This window comes from Eurypyga helias, unplaced genomic scaffold (assembly GCF_000690775.1).
Source record: "Eurypyga helias isolate BGI_N326 unplaced genomic scaffold, ASM69077v1 scaffold9107, whole genome shotgun sequence".
In the NCBI taxonomy this organism is placed as follows: Eukaryota; Metazoa; Chordata; class Aves; order Eurypygiformes; family Eurypygidae; genus Eurypyga; species Eurypyga helias.
This window is the reverse complement of record NW_010261126.1, coordinates 19078-35374: the sequence shown is the minus strand read 5'-3', so window position 1 is coordinate 35374 and position 16297 is coordinate 19078. Positions and strand designations below refer to the sequence as shown.

Genomic DNA, 16297 nt, shown 5'->3' with positions numbered 1-16297 from the left:
CAACCCAAACGATTCTATGATAATATGTTAACAGTTGGATTAAGTTCTGGTTTTTTATAAATACTTAAAGGGATGCTGATTTTCCTTATATTTAAGGAAACACTGTCACAAAACAGTTACCTTAAGTCCAAGAAGAGTTGTGCTGTCATCTGGATGCCTGGGAGTAAGGTGCTGTGGGGCATAAACAGCTTTATGAAATGGGAAGTGCTTTCACATTTGTAAAATGGAGGTGACTTAATTCTTGGGTAAGAAAAACGCAGTAAAATATGTGGATGTTGAGTGACATAGGAGAAGAGGAGGGAAGAAAGGGGTAAAATAACTAAATTAATATGTAAAGAAATTACTTTTTTGGTCTGCTGATCAGTTTCTTAATAATATGTATTTAAATAGGTGGTTGAATCCCTTATTTATTATTGGCCATAAACGGAAGCTTGAAGAAGATGATATGTATAAAGTGCTGCCAGAAGATTCCTCAGAGAAGCTTGGAGAGGAATTGCAGTGGTAAGGAGAAAAGCCATTGTTCTCTTTCATTGTATTTCTGCTGGTGGAAGTGAGAGTCTTACTCCTATTCTAAAATTAAATGAGGTGGTTGTAAAGTTAACAAGGTCTACTGCTAAAAATGCTGAAGAACTAAGAGTAATATTTAGAACTTATTTACCATGGAAGCATTTTAATTTTTTCAAGTTCTGCATAATGAATCATAGAATCATAGAATGGTTAGGGTTGGAAGGGACCTTAAAGATTATCTAGTTCCAACCCCCCTGCCATGGGCAGGGACACCTTGCACTAGACCAGGTTGCTCAAAGCCACATCCAGCCTGGCCTTGAACACTTCCAGGGATGGGGCATCCACAGCTTCTCTGGGCAACCTGTTCCAGTGCCTCACCACCCTCTCTGTGAAGAATTTCTTCCTGACATCTAATCTAAACCTCCTAAATGAAAATGCATTAGAGTATTTCCATTATGTTATTTATAATTAATTTGACACTTCGCAGGATGCTTGGGAAAGACGACTCTTCATCAACTGTTACTGCAGTAATTCTTAAGAAATTAATGAGAGTCTTCTGGCCTGTGGTAGAACAGCTGTGGACACTTCAAAAATTTCTCTGTGTAGAAGTGGGGAAGAAGTTTTAGGTTTTTCTTTGTGGTTTTCGGTTGTGAGCACAAACTGAATTGACAGCTGTGTACCCTTTATATATTGGGTTTGTTCAGCCTGGATAAGAGAAGGCTCCGGGGAGACCTTATAGCACCTTCCAGTACCTGAAGGGGCTACAAGGAAGCTGGGGGGGACTTTTGACAAGGGCCTGTAGTGACAGGACAAGGGGGAATGGGTTTAAATTGAAAGTGGGGAGGTTTAGATTGGATATCAGGAAGAAGTTCTTCCTGGAGAGGGTGGTGAGGCACTGGAACAGACTGCCCAGAGCAGCTGTGGATGCCCCCTCTCTGGAAGTGTTGAAGGCCAGGCTGGATGAGGCTTTGAGCAACCTGGTCTAGTGGAAGGTGTCCCTGCCCATGGCAGGGGGGTTGGAACTGGATGGTCTTCAAGGTCCGTTCCAACCCAAACCATTCTTTGACTCTGTGATACATGTGTGTATATAAAAATATGTGTGTTGAAAATATGCCACTCTGATAAAGTAGATGAAATGCCCTGGACATCTAAAAGCTTCTATCTAGGAGGTGTTTTTATTTTGTTATAAATGCTCTTTCATGCACTGTGTAGCAATTCACGTTGTCATGGACCCAGAAGGATCTAACTTTAATACTGAAATATCTTCCAAGAATAACAGTTTATGTAAATTGACCTGACCCTTGCAATAGAGAAGGTTTTTGTTGTCAAATAACATTTTGTTATGTTTAATTAGAGGAAGAGGTGACTCTTAGTGAAAGGTGGCCCCTGTATTAAGTAAGTGTGGCCTTGCTGTTTCTTGTCCTTATGCTGAAGGTAAAGCTAATCAGCTTTCCTAATAGCTTGGTTGGGATGAGAGACTCCTCAAGAAGTAAAAAGAATACAGAAACAAAAGGTTATGACCAGGCCTTACTTCTCCCTGCTCTGGTGAATTAACTGAAGAAAGAGGGTCAGTGCTAAGCTCATAGGAGTACAGCTTTTTGCATCTTCGTAGCTGGAGAGCTTTTATGCTGAAGGTAAAGCTAATCAGCTTTCCTAATAGCTTGGTTGGGATGAGAGACTCCTCAAGAAGTAAAAAGAATACAGAAACAAAAGGTTATGACCAGGCCTTACTTCTCCCTGCTCTGGTGAATTAACTGAAGAAAGAGGGTCAGTGCTAAGCTCATAGGAGTACAGCTTTTTGCATCTTCGTAGCTGGAGAGCTTTGCCAAATCCCATGGCTGTGTCTTGAAAGCGGTTCCGGGAGGTTGCTTTTGCGGGAGTGGTTCAGGGAGTTTGCTTTGGAGGAAGATGGATTCTTTCCAATGATTCTTACAGTAAAAGCACACGCTTTCCATGAGTCAGGAATCGGTAGAAAATACAGCATTCAAAAAAAAAAAAAGTGTTTTTTTAATTCTTTAGTGTACTTGGCCAAGATGCAGAGAATATAACTTATAAATAGCCACCTAAGGAAGCAGCCTTTTGTCTTGGGCCAGCAAACCCCACGGTATCTACAGTTTCAATTTGATTTTGAAGCATTTAGATAGTAAATGTATAATATTTGTAACAAAATAAGAGGGTAAAAATAATTTAAAAACTCCAGATTTTCTTATCTGAACTGAATGCTTCAAACTTGTGCGCTGTGTTGCAAAATAATTTGGCTGTCATGCCTTAGACTTGTTTCAGCCCCCAAACTAGCAAGGTCATAGGGTCTGGGAGAAAATATTTACCCTCCAGAACCAAAGGGGGAGTATCCTGTCTGACAAGAGCGTGCTTTAAGAAGTCTGCTTCCCTTTTGATACTTTCTTCTTAAAATCATGGTTGTTATTACTGTCTTTGATTTTAATGTGAACAGATTGTGTCCTACTTGTGGGCAGACATGTGGTAATGCAAAGGTCTTGGCCACTGCTGCTGCTATAATCCTTGCCATTCCACTGCTGCTATAATCCTTGCCTTCAGAGAGACCTGTGGAGTGTTGTTAAGTGACAAAACTGCTGCGGACAGTTCCCTCTGCTCTTGTGCCATATCTGCTCATCGAAGCACGTGGTGGAAAAGAGAAAGGGCCAGGAATGAGAAAGGGTTTGTGCATCACAACCTTTCTGGGGAAGTGCAGAGCTTATAAGAAGGTGAAGACACTCCATGCTGCCTCAGTTTAGTCCATACTCAGGAGATCATATGATAATAGGTTCTTAACTAAGGTGAGTGGCTGTCTGAACTGAGAGAAGACAGAAAGACAGGAAGAGGGAGTTCCTGATCTGCAAAAATGTCAAAGGCAATGGTACCCAATAGTGGTGAATTCTTTGTGATTGTACTAGAGCTAATTGGCCTATAGTTCTAAGTGTTACGTATTTATGTGAATGACAGAACATGACCATCTTCTCTTATATATTTATATAAGCTTCTTTTATATTTCTTCTGGCTGTCTAAAAGTGATCATGGCAATACTGGCTATAAGTTTGAAAGTATTTTATTTCAGGGAATTGCCTTGTGATTTTACTTCTGTCCTCCAGCATGTTTGCATTTTGTTTGTCAGGTACTGGGATAAAGAGGTGCAAAAAGCAAAAAAGAGAGGAAAAACACCACATTTAACAAAAGCCATTATTCTTTGTTACTGGAAATCCTATTTAGTGTTTGGAATTTTCACAATGATTGAGGTAAGTGGTGTAAAATATCATACAACACACTTCTTAGCTAACAGTAATGTGAAACTTGGCCTTTTAGGTTGCATGATACATACTGGTGACTTCATGTTGGGCTCTTGAGAGAATCTGTAATGTTCAAGTACTCTCAGAAAAGTAAAAGAGAGCTACAGCCCCGCAGAGACTTAAAAATTGAGTCATAACTGCAGCATTATGGATGTGGAACAGACAGCTGATTTCAGTGCAGTGTTTTTGAGACATTGCAAGCCACTGGCTTGCTTTGTAAGGCTTAGCTGTATTTTAATTGTCCGAGTGGGGTGCCCCGTAGAAAAAGGGGTTTTTGCTATATGTAAATGGCTGTAAAATACACGCTGTTGTCTTTAAAAACATAAGTGTAATACATAGTCATGCAATTTTTATAACATCCAAGTTTTTATTGGTAATTGAGAGAGGATTTTTAAAAGATTGAGCTAAATTGTAATGTGGAACATATTTTGGATTATGTGTTGATAAAAATCGGCTTGACATTTTAGAGCACAGTAAAGACACAATAATAGGGGATGTGATTTGCGGCAGTACTCGGTTCTTGTTTGCCCAGTTACAAACTTGGGTAGGATGGTACGATACAAAATTGTTAATACTTTCCTCCCTTCTTTTTCTTTCAGGAAACCCTCAAAATAATCCAGCCAATATTTTTGGGGAAAATTATTAATTATTTTGAAAACTATGATTCCTCAGATGAGGTAGCTTTGAGTTTCGCATATTGCTACGCAGCTGCTCTGTCTGTGTGCACGCTTATTCTAGCTATAATGCACCACTTATACTTCTATCATGTACAGCGGGCTGGCATGAAGCTGAGGGTAGCTATGTGTCATATGATTTATCGGAAGGTAAGCAAACCTGTTCACGGGGATATTTGGCATTTGGCTGCTGTTTCATTCGGGGAGTTTGATACAGTTATTTATGTTCATGCTTGCAATTCCATTGAAGTTACTCATTTGTAGAAATGTAATGCATGCTAGTATGTGTCAGACCTTAAATGTATACATGTGCTTTTGCTTTCTCTTCGGTCATACAGTGTCTGAATGACAAGCTTCAGTCCTCCTAGAGAAGGGGTGAGTTAAATAGCCCTAAAGCCTAGGAGGAGCCGATGATGTTATGCGTGCTCATGCTGTCAGAGAGGAAACAACCCTCCCCATTAATGGTAGAAGCTGTGTGCTGAGCAGGAAGAGGTCGTCGGCACACAGCAGGAGAGGGGCAGAACTCCCAGGGAATGCTGGCTGTTACTCAGCTGTGCAGTTTTATCACAGGGGAGGACGTGATGCTTGGCTATCACCATCTGCTTCAGCACTCTCAGTTGACTGGGAACTGCTTCACTGTCCAGTTTTCCTCCCGGCCCCTGTTGTGGTTAGTGGTGGGACTTAATTCTGGTTTATTCCATCAGTGCTGTGGAACTAGTGAGCTGCCTCCTTTGCAGGTCAGAGAGGCTGCCCCACTCTCCAGTCATCCATCGGTGTAGTTCAGGGAGAGACACCAACCCTCTAGGTTGGCGTCTTCACAGGCAGGTCCCCTTACTGTCTTTCATACGTGGTGGGGTGGGGAAAGAGATGTGGGCAGAGGAGACACTGTTCAGAATCAAGCTGAGTCCTAAAGGTGGGGTAGAGCTGGGTTTTGGTCTTAATTACTGTTTTTACTTGGGAGCATTGGAGTGTGAGAAGGGAAGTATATCCAGTAAACTGGGGTTTCTCTGCTGTCTGTCTGTCATGACCAAGAAATAGCTGTCCTTGGCTACAGATGGAGCTGAGGCTGCTGTCAGACGGGAAGTGGAACAAGAGAAGTTATGGATATTACCTAGAGGAAGGAGTTGAGTGACATCCAGGATGAAATGCTGGCCTTGGTGTGCTCTGGGGAGGAAGCAACCCAATTGTAAATGTCTGCTTCTCTCTTCTGAAGCTGCTGGCAATACCCAAATCATTGAACCCATCTCCGCTTCTAAGCAGGAAGTCCCTGCTGGGAATGCCGGAAAGGAAACTGCCCTATGTTTCTAGCTTTAGTGCTGCTGGAATAGTGACCTGCCAGTTCTTACCTTAAGAAAGAAATTTAATGGAAGGATCTAAAATTTCTTTAGAATGTAAATAAATCCATGTTACTTTAACTGTTAAACATAGGTACCATTCATTTAAGGCAAACACTTACTACTGGTATAGGTCACACAAAGGTTTTGGGCAGAGCAGTAAAGCGAGAATAAAAATGTCCCCATTCTAAGTAATGATTGCTTTTCATGCACACAGTTATTCTCCTCCCTCTTCTGATACCTTGGAAATTATCCTCTGGGAACTTGGCTCTAACATGGCACACTGCTTTCTTGTACATAAACATCTCTCTGGGGTATTAATTTACTAAACTGATTATCATAACAGTTTGAAATTGATGAAATATGTATATCACCATGTTGTTTGTTGCTGTGTTGATATCAGCTTAGAAGTTTAGAAATGTTCATAATGTGCACCCTTATTTCTAGAGATATGATTAAATGGAAAATTAATCTCGCCTCATCTCATAAATGTTTACTTCTGAGGGTGAAAGGCTGAGGTCACAGCACAACATTGATAAACCTTTCTAATAATTTGTCTTCACTATCTGAGGCTTATAGATTTGTCTACTTTCACTTTATCCTCATACAGGCTTTTGGAAGAATCTGGATGCTAATTTACCAACACTTTTGTGGTATTTAGTAATTGCTGTAGTAAATAAAAAACTTGGATTTGCAAGGATGAAGGGGTTGGACGAGAAAGCATCCTTAACGGAGAAGTTCAAATGCTCGTAATTCTTAAGTTTTAGAAGCATTTCCATTTCCTGAAAAGTTAAAATCTCATTTGCAAAACCCTTGTATTCAAACTGCAAGATGTTTTGTGATCAGTAAGAAGTATTAATGGTGTGTGCAGGAAGCTGGTAACAAAAATGAAAATGGAATCTGTCTCATGACTCACAATCTCATGTTTTAAACCCAAAAGCTACTTATGGGAGACTGATTACTTTTTACTTTTTTTTTTTTAAGACTTAACTTTTTGAAGTTCTTTGAGGTTCCGAATAAACACCAAAGCAGTTTAAGCTGTGGAGTAGTTGGTTGAGACAACAAGCAGCCAGAAAGGTGTCATGAGTTATTTGTCTGGACAGTTATATTATTCCTTTCTGTGGTCAGTTCTCACTTTTTAATGTGCTTTTGAATTAACTGTTTGGGGCAGGGAGAGATGAAAACGCTTAAGATGGGGCTACAGAAGACAGAGAATGGTTAAAGAATTGAAATTGGGCCTGTGCAATTACATCGGGGTGGAGGGGAGGAAAAGTTTAACCTAAGACGTCAAGTGTACAAACTGCTCTCATTAGTTCATATAATTAAAACCTATATTCCTTGAGAAAGAGTGCTTGCTGGTACATACATCTGTACAAAAGGTTTATAGACAGAAAATCAAGTAGGTCTTTTCTGAAAACAGTTGACAAATGTAAAATAAGATGTAAATTCAAACTGCAGTTGCTTTTTAAAAAGGCGTGTGGTTCTAAGTAATCATAGAGTCAAAGAATGGTTTGGGTTGGAAGGGACCATAAAGATCATCCAGTTCCAACCCCCCTGCCATGGGCAGGGACACCTTCCACTAGACCAGGTTGCCCAAAGCCTCATCCAGCCTGGCCTTGAACACTTCCAGGGCATCCACAGCTTCTCTGGGCAACCTGTTCCTGTGCCTCACCACCCTCACTGGGAAGAACTTCTTCGTGATATCCAATCTAAATCTCCCCACTTTCAATTTAACCCCATTACCCCTTGTCCTGTCCCTACAGGCCCTTGTCAAAAGTCCCCCCCAGCTTCCTTGTAGCCCCTTCAGGTACTGGAAGGTGCTATAAGGTCTCCCCGGAGCCTTCTCTTCTCCAGGCTGAACAAGCCCAACTCTCTCAGCCTGTCCCCATAGCAGAGGGGCTCCAGCCCTCTGAGCATCTTCATGGCCTCCTCTGGACTCGCTCCAAGTGGTCAATATCCTTCTGATATTGAGGGCTCCACAGCTGGACGCAGCACTGCAGGTGGGGTCTCACCAGAGCAGAGTACAGGGGCAGAATCACCTCCCTCGACCTGCTGGCCACGCTTCTCCTGATAATCTTCAGTAGTATTTCTTATATTTGGATTGGATTTATAAATATTATGGTCAAAGTGGTATTTAAAACCACAGTGTACTGACTTTGGCTGGGATAGAGTTAATTTTCTTCGTAACAGCTCCTAAGGTGCTGTGTTTTGGATGTAGTGGGAAGGGAAAGTCCCCAAACTGGACTTTTTGGTGGAAATCATTTAGGTAAGTAAAACTACTGCTTTGGCCCAGCATTTCTATTTCCTTCTGTACACTTTGCAGTCTAGACAGGTCCATTCAGCCAGGAAAATGTAAGGCTTCTTTCATTTAAAAAAAATAAATTAAGAAATCAAACCCCAGTGCTGCTTCAAAAGTAGTTTTGAAGCAAGAAGGGAAGATAAGACTAAAACTGCATTGCCTGTGACAGTGGGTACAGCTGTCTCTTCCCTGGGAAGACAAATCGGTGACAGGCGAGCACCCTCCTTTTGGCTCGGATGCTTGCAGCGTTCTTCCTCAGGCTGTCTTGGTCAAGTGAACCGGGCCGGTACATTTCGAAACTGCTTTCTCTGCCTGTGTCTTGAGACTGCAGGGTCAGAAAGGTGACTTGGGTGGTGGGTCTGAGACAGACCCAGGCTGTGGACTACTTAGCACGACACCTGTGCACTGTTTTGGGTGGCTCAGGAGTACCTCAAACAGCAGCTGTGCCTGTGTTGTAAAGCAGTAAATAGCAGTGCGTGCTGTAAACACACCAGAGTGGGCATCTTCTTCAAACACCCATGACTTGAACTCCAGTTGTTTACGGTCTGTGGGTATCTAACAGCTTTTCTAGGAGCTTATCAACCCTGATCGGTGGTGTGGAGTAAACAGGGTAGAAACGTGGATGTGCTGTGGGTGCATTATCTGCAGGCAGCTTCGCGGGGGATTTCAGATGTTTGAGAGTCAAATGGCTTAAGATGGGGAACAAAGCAATGATTTCCTTAAATAATTAAACCTTTTCTCTCATATACCCAGTATCCCAGATTTGTTATTGGAATATCAGCGGAATTTCTTAGTGAAGTTTTAAAAGTTTCTGCCTGCTGGTTTCAATGAAGTTAGATTTGGGATTCTGTCTGTGATTAACACCTTTATAACCCAGCAGCGAGGTGTAAGAAATGTTTGAAATGATGCTTTGAATAGTACTTTGGTGTCTGATGTTCTTGCACCTTGTTTAAAATAGTGGAACAATAGTTTTAAAAAACTATCAGTGTTTTTCAGTTTAGGTTATTGATCAAAAAGGAATCCTAATAATAACTGTTTGGAGAGGGAGAAGTAGATGGGCACCACCTAAAAATGTGAAGTGTTTTTGAGGAGTGAACTATTCCTGTTACAGGAAATCGTTTAATGTGTTTTGTATATATGTATGTATTTTTTGTTTTAACTTGTTGAAGGAAGCAGGTGTGTTAACTGCATCTTCGAGTTATTTCAGTTTGTATCTTTGTAGTAATGTTCAGACTGCACGTTTCCAGATGTGATTTTTTTTTTTTTTTGGGGGGGGATATTTCATAATCACATACTATTTTCTACTGATTAACTTATTAACCTATAACAATGTTTGATATTTTTGGTTTTTTTCATGGCTTGTACTAAACTTCATTTAATATAATTCAGAGATCTTATGATTTTGCAGGAGTTATTAACAAGGGAAATAGTTATTACTTTGCAGAGGGATGTTAATTCTGATTTGCAAAGGCAGAAAGCACAGTATGCAATGGTAGCAAGAAGTGATAGTGTAAAATGAATAACTTGGGGTTTTTGATCCGTCAAGAATCTCATTCAAAACAGAATTCTTTCAGTTGGTTAAATATTGTCCTGATTTTTATTCGGCCTTCAGGTGGAGTTTTCTGTTCCCGTTTTGAGCAGATGCTTATGATGTGGGGGAGAACAATGCAAATGAAAAGTTACAGGCTCTTTTGTTTAGTTTTAATAACTTTTTACATTGGTATTTTCCCATTTTTAATCGCTTCAGACATAAAGATAGTTTTGTCACTTTTGTTCTAAGTCCTGGCCTAGATTTTTTTTTTTTAATACTCTCTTCCTCAGGACTTTCTTCAGAATATTTGCCTTAACTCACATATTATCTGAGGTTCTTGAACTGTACCCAGGTAGTCTCAGGCAGAAGTTGAGATGTGCCTTCAACTTTTGCCCTGGTATCGTATTTGTGTATTGAGCCTTCTGTGTATAGGCGCACTGTGCTCTGTAAGCTATGACAATTTGAGACTGTTCTTTTTTTGTTAGGCACTTCGTCTAAGTAACGTTGCTATGGCAAAAACTACCACTGGTCAAATAGTAAATCTGCTGTCAAATGATGTGAACAAATTTGATCAGGTAAGACGTTATTACAGATCTTTCCAAGGGGCTGAAGAAATTGTGGGGTTTTGAGTTAAGAAGTTTTTGATTACGACTGGTGATTAAGTGTTTCTTACAAACATTTCTTCTAGTTGTTTCTTGACCATCATAGGAAAGATAAAAACACTCTTAAGATATGGGAGGAAATAATACTTATCCCCCCCTCTTAAACATTTTCCTGCTGTTGTCCTAAGCTCAGAGAAATGTTGGCCAATGAAGATAAAACAAAATGTGGTGCTTTGCATACTTTCTGGCGGTTAGACATCTCTGTGTACATTTAGGTCTCTGAATCTGATGCAGAATTATTACTGGATGCCTCAGTACTTGTCACAGGCAAAGATGCTTCCTCAACTTTGTGTTATTAGGGTTTAATTTTTTAGCTAAGACTAAAAGCTGATTTTTGTTTTTTAACTATTTGCCTAGGTAACAATTTTTTTGCACTTCTTGTGGGCTGGACCAATTCAGGCTGTAGCAGTAACAGTGCTTCTCTGGATGGAGATAGGCCCGTCATGTCTTGCAGGAATGGCCGTTCTGATAATTCTTCTTCCTGTCCAGACCTGCATTGGGAGGCTTTTTTCTTCCCTAAGGTAAGGTTGCACGTGTTGGGTTGTAGGTATTTTCTGTCCTGGGTTTTGAAATGTGCATACTGGAGGAGTACTGCTCTGAGACAGACTTCTGTCTGGTGAGGTTTTTTGAGTTTTCTTTTATCTTTGCCCATGTTTTTCATAGTCGCTAATGTGAGATTTCTTAATTCCTCTTTAGGCACTTGAAAGGGTCTGACTTCCAGACGTGCTGAAAACAGGTGCTACTCATTGGCTGTCCAGTATATTAAAAGAGCTGGGCTGCTCCTGCAGCTGCATTGCTGTAGATCTTGGCGTAGAATTGCGTAACTCCCCGAGCTTTGCCTTCCTGCGTTGATGCTTAGGGAGTGGTTACTACAAAGGCAATACTGTCAGTCCTTAAGCTTGACTTACTGGAACGATACAGGAACTGCAGCAGCAAACTCTGAAGGTTTTGTGTTCGAAGGTCTTGATCTCTCTCCTCCAGAACAAAGGTTGCAGAGAGGAAAAAGGGGAAGGAACTGAGAGAGAAAGGAAGAAAAACATTATGATGGTGGTTTTGATGGCAGCTGTGAGATTCCTAACTGTAAGGTTCTAGGCTGTGGAGATAAAAAAATGAGTTTGTAGTAATTTTCCTTTATCAGACAAATTTAATTTGTTTTTTCTGTGACTTCCTCCTAAAAAAAAAAAGACTTGCCTGAAGTAGGAATATTGAATTCTTTTCAATGTTGTCGTTTCTTAACTTTCCTTTTCTTGTGTAATTAATCATGTTCTACTTACATCATGAGTTTATAAATGACTTTTGCATCTACATGAGAATGTTTGCATGTTCCTTTACCGTATATACATATGCCTATTAGTGTTATGCATCTTTGTTGCGTTTGTGTTCAGGGTGAATGGTTCCTGCTAGCTCTTTAGATAAGTAAGACTTTCTTGAGTTACTCTGGTTTTCAGGTTGCCTTTTCAGACAAGTTTTCCAGGAGTATTAAGACTGGCATTGCCATTGCATGGCTAGGCATGGAAAAAGCACTAAGAATCACAAAATGACACCAACTTGTAGACTTCCTTCTGTTTGTAGACACTGGGATAGTCTTCAGATATTATGTTCACATGCTGTTTCTCAAATAATGAGCCACTGAGTTTCTCTTTCAAATTCTTAGCTTTTTTATGATAAAACATGGTTGTGGGACACCTTCCAATATATTTTTACATGTACATTTTCACTGCATGTCTAATATGCATGTGTAACTATCAAAATACTTCACTGATGGGTTTTTTGAGTCTTAATTTTTTGAGGTTTTGAGCTTTGAGTCAATAGTTAAAATACTTAGCACTTAACTAGTGCCTTATCCGTGGTGTTAAGCATTATTATCCCCATTTTACAGATGGGAAACTGAGGCACAAAGTGATTAAGGCACTTGTCCAGGGTCAGACAAGGTGACAAAAATCTCTTCTCCAAGGTGTGTATTTTAAAAATTAATCAGTGGCAATGTAATGTTGTTTGGGTTTTCCCCCCCATTCATCAACAGCCACTTGTTTGGATGCAGTGCAAGGGAAAGAATTTGTTAACCAGAAAAACATTACTGCTCGTCCTCCTGTGCACAGATCTTTGTGTTTGTGAATAGAAATGTGCAGTGAACAGAAGGAGTTAATGGAAAAAGTGAAATGGATTCCAGCTCCATAATGATGAGTGCGTTCACATGGCAATTAATGGGAATCTGCATGGATTTAAGGAAATCAGCCTGTGAAGAAGTAATTTAAGGATTAAAGCTTTTGCTAAAATCCAGGCACGCTCAGTGTGACAGCTAATTTGTGCTATTATTCAGCTTTCTGCTTGTGACCCAGTCTTGTAAACACATATATGCGCCCCGTTTGTGAGGCAGGCATTAGCTCCAGTGCTGTAGGAGTCTGCGGAAACAGACTCAGTGACTTACGGTGTGGTGTACACTGTATTAGCCACTATTGCTTTTACCTGCACAAGTACTAGAAGTACATACCCATGACCTAATATTAATTACTGGACTGAAGACCACTTTATGTATTTTTATTCACAAGAGCTCAGCCCTTCCAGCGCTTAGCCGTGCAACTGTAATACTCTCATTTAAAGCTCTGGGTTTTTTAAGACAAACTACATGAACCTGTTGTCAGACATGATTAAAACCCACCAAATGTACCTCCTGAAAGCAAAAAAGGAATTCTGCATCCTGCTTAATTTAGAATGTCAAGTCCCCGCTTTGATACTAATAACCAGACACTTGAAGAATTTTCAGGTCCTTTCCTGTTACGTTGTTAATGGTGCTATGTGGGCACGTGTTTCCCAGTCGTCCTGATCTGCATGTACTCTGAACTTAGTATTTTTACAACTGGGGGCATGTCTTCCTCTGCTGTAAATTGCTATCAGTGCGCTGGAAGTCTGTTTGCTTTAAACCATTATATACTATCTCTGAGTCTGTGGCTTCTGGTATGTGTGTACAAAATACGATTTTTGCAATGTAGAGGAAAGTGAGGAAAAAAAAAAAGAAAGAAAACCAAGGAAAAATACCCACCACCTCTTGATCATTTTAAAGCAATGTGAAAGAGGATGGTTACTGTGAAAACATTTCAGAGGGAAAAGTGAAAAATTGGTTTATGAGAACTATAGCCTTTTTGATTGACACCATTTAAAACAGAAACTTTGGTTAACTTCATTCTGAATTGCCTTCAGCGTTGTGTTAGCTGGAGTCCAGGCCTGGAAGTTAGGTCTGAAAGGTGGCTGATTCAAAAATTGCAGGTGAGAATTGTTCGCTGCTGTGGAGGCAGGATCAACACGTGCTAAATTTTGCCTTTTGCAGTGGTGGTGTGTGTATGGGGAAGAAAGGATGAGCTCTGACATTCTTTGAGGAATTGTTTTTCTTTTACTGTTCCTTTTTGAAAAAGAAAAAGAGGACTTAGCAAGGATAATCTCATTCCATGTCAGTATGGTTGGTTTAAGCTAAGCTGTCTTCCTCAGTCTTATTAAGAAGCCTTGAGTGTATGAGGGCCAAGTTAGTACATTTCTTTTGTCAGTTTTCTTGTATAAATGTTTCTTAATACCCTGCTTCAGCCAGCCCAACGCTTATGGAACACTGATGCTGAGAAGTTGCTTTGGTTTTGTTTTTGTGGTTTTTTTTTTTTTTAAATGACGAGCAGGCACCTGAAATCTTTCTACTTAAGTGCTTTAAACAGGACTGTTTCTTCCAGAGCATCAGAGAAATCTTACAGGGGGCAGGATGAGCTCACAACCCAACCAGCTACCCTTTCTAAAGAGCTTTCTTAAATTTTTCTTTCTTTTTAAATATGATCTCTAAGTCTTAACTTTCTTTGCTATATGCAAAAATAAGTAGCTTAAAAGTACATAGCAGGAAAAAGTATGCTTTATCAAAATAAGTCCTACCATAGCTCACTGTGTGCAAAGTATGTTTATCTACATGAATGAATTCAGAATTGTAATAGGCTTTATTAGCATGGTTTATGCATTCATTACATGGCTTCCAACTTTCAATGCTTTTTTCCTAATTAAAAATGTGACTTTAATTGTAGATATTTTTCAGGTTTGTTCATCAGTGCAAACATAATGTGGGACCAAAATAGATATAATTTACTTTAGTGTTAATTACAATTAATGCTTAAGTAATACGTGTTTAATAAGCAAAACCATCTCTAGATTAGCTCTCCTAAATTACAGCTCATGTACTGTTGCTGAGTGATCTTTGCCTCAACTAGAGTTAATTGTAAAAAGACACAAATGGAGGCCAGTTTCTATAACAATATCAAAAAAGCCTTATGATAAGGGTTGTTACTTTGGCTTATCACAGCCATTTTAAAAAGTAATTTTCTGAATTTTTTTTTTTTTAGTTCTAAATGTAATATTTGTAAATATTTTTGAGGTTTTTTTTTGTACACAGAAGTGTTGTTTAAGGAATACCATGTGTTTGCGCAAGCTGACGTAATTCTGAACACGGAATCAACTCGCAGTTCCCTGAGAATAGAGAATACCAGGAATACAAACATAGCGAGTCTGTCAGCTTTAAGACACTGTTTTAGGAAGACACTGTAATGCAATTACAATTATATGAATCCTCTTTACGAGTGAAAACAAGAGGTTCATTAATATGTTATATGATCGTAAATACACTGTTTTCAGAAACTGAGAATTTATACTTTGTGCTATTTACAGAAGCAAGACAGCTGCCTTAACAGACGTCAGGATAAGGACCATGAATGAAGTCATAAGTGGTATGAAGATTATAAAGATGTATGCGTGGGAAAAATCATTTGCGGAACTTGTGAATGGTTTAAGAAGGTAATCCTGGAAAGATACAGCTTGGTATATGATCTGTATCTGTTTCCATTTTCTTTATATGTCAATAAGCACATTATTTTGTGCTTTAGAGTGCAGTTTGCTTGAACATCTTTGGCTTTTTTGTTTTTAACTCTCCATAGCAAGCATGAAGGAATGACAATATATCCTAAGGGGACAGAAAAAGAAGAAAACCCCTTTGATATTTATAAATTCTGGGGTGGTGGGGTTTTTTTTATGTTTCCTTTTATGGTTGCGTTTAAAATCAGCAGCTAATAAACTGTAGCAGTTGTACCAGGGCAATTGCATCCTCACTGTTCTGTAAACTAATAGCAAGGAACCAATAAGCATACATTTCCCTTACGACATATATATGCAACCTGACTTTCTGTCCTAAATGATAGCATCTTCAGGTAGTACTCTGCTTCCCTTTCGGTGTTGCTCAAGCTGTCTGGGAAGGGTGTAGGGGAGAAGGATAGCAGTACAAAAATTCCCTAGTTGTTCAGCTGGCAAGGCCAGCTAAGTTTGGTATCCTGATATTTTATTTGGAATTCCCTCTTAAAGGAATTTTTTTTCCTTTACCTCCATGTGCAGGCTTGCATACTTGCTAATGTTCCCCGAGAAGTTTCTTCCCACGCACATAATCCTTCCCTCCTTCAGATTATAGGATCCTGTGCTGATGGAATGTTCTTGATTGATTGAAAGCTTTGCTCTCTTGTGTGGAGCCAGGGAGGATAGTTCTTTATTGAAAGCTTCCTCAATGGGTGTATTCACATCACTAAACTTCAGATTTCCAAGTTCAACACCTCATTAGGATTAGAGACTTCCTTTTTAATGATGGAGAGAAATAAGCCCTTCCAAAACACATCTTGAGCCCTCCCTCTTTCTTTTCTTTAACTGCGCTATGGAAAACTGTAGTTAAAAGTCTTAAATGCAGCCAGGTGATTTATTTCCCACTGTTTCCACAGTGGCCCTTGACAGTTGCTAAGACGACATCTGAACTCATCTGTTGCTCTTTTTTCCTGTGGCTGTCTCTATTAGTTTCCTTTTGTGTAACTCTGTGCCTTTAGACAGGGTAGTATATTATGTACAGCCTGTGGGTAGGCTGCAATTTATCTGATATTTATGGAGAGTAGCACAAAGAACTTGCTGATTATCCACAGATAGCGAGAGGAT

At 39.8% G+C, this 16297-nt stretch overlaps 1 protein-coding gene across 1 annotated transcript in view; it reads left to right on the top strand.

Annotated features, from left to right (window-relative positions):
- Positions 1 to 390: 390 nt before the first annotated feature.
- The window catches only part of LOC104512324 (multidrug resistance-associated protein 4-like), a gene marked incomplete at both ends in the record, with an annotated part of 28241 nt that continues 12334 nt past the window's right edge, over positions 391 to 16297 (top strand). The window contains 6 exons of the mRNA XM_010155253.1: positions 391 to 501; positions 3638 to 3758; positions 4409 to 4633; positions 10133 to 10222; positions 10667 to 10830; positions 14999 to 15124. Coding sequence (XP_010153555.1) covers positions 391 to 501; positions 3638 to 3758; positions 4409 to 4633; positions 10133 to 10222; positions 10667 to 10830; positions 14999 to 15124 — 837 coding nt within the window. The remainder of the gene's footprint in view (positions 502 to 3637; positions 3759 to 4408; positions 4634 to 10132; positions 10223 to 10666; positions 10831 to 14998; positions 15125 to 16297) is intronic.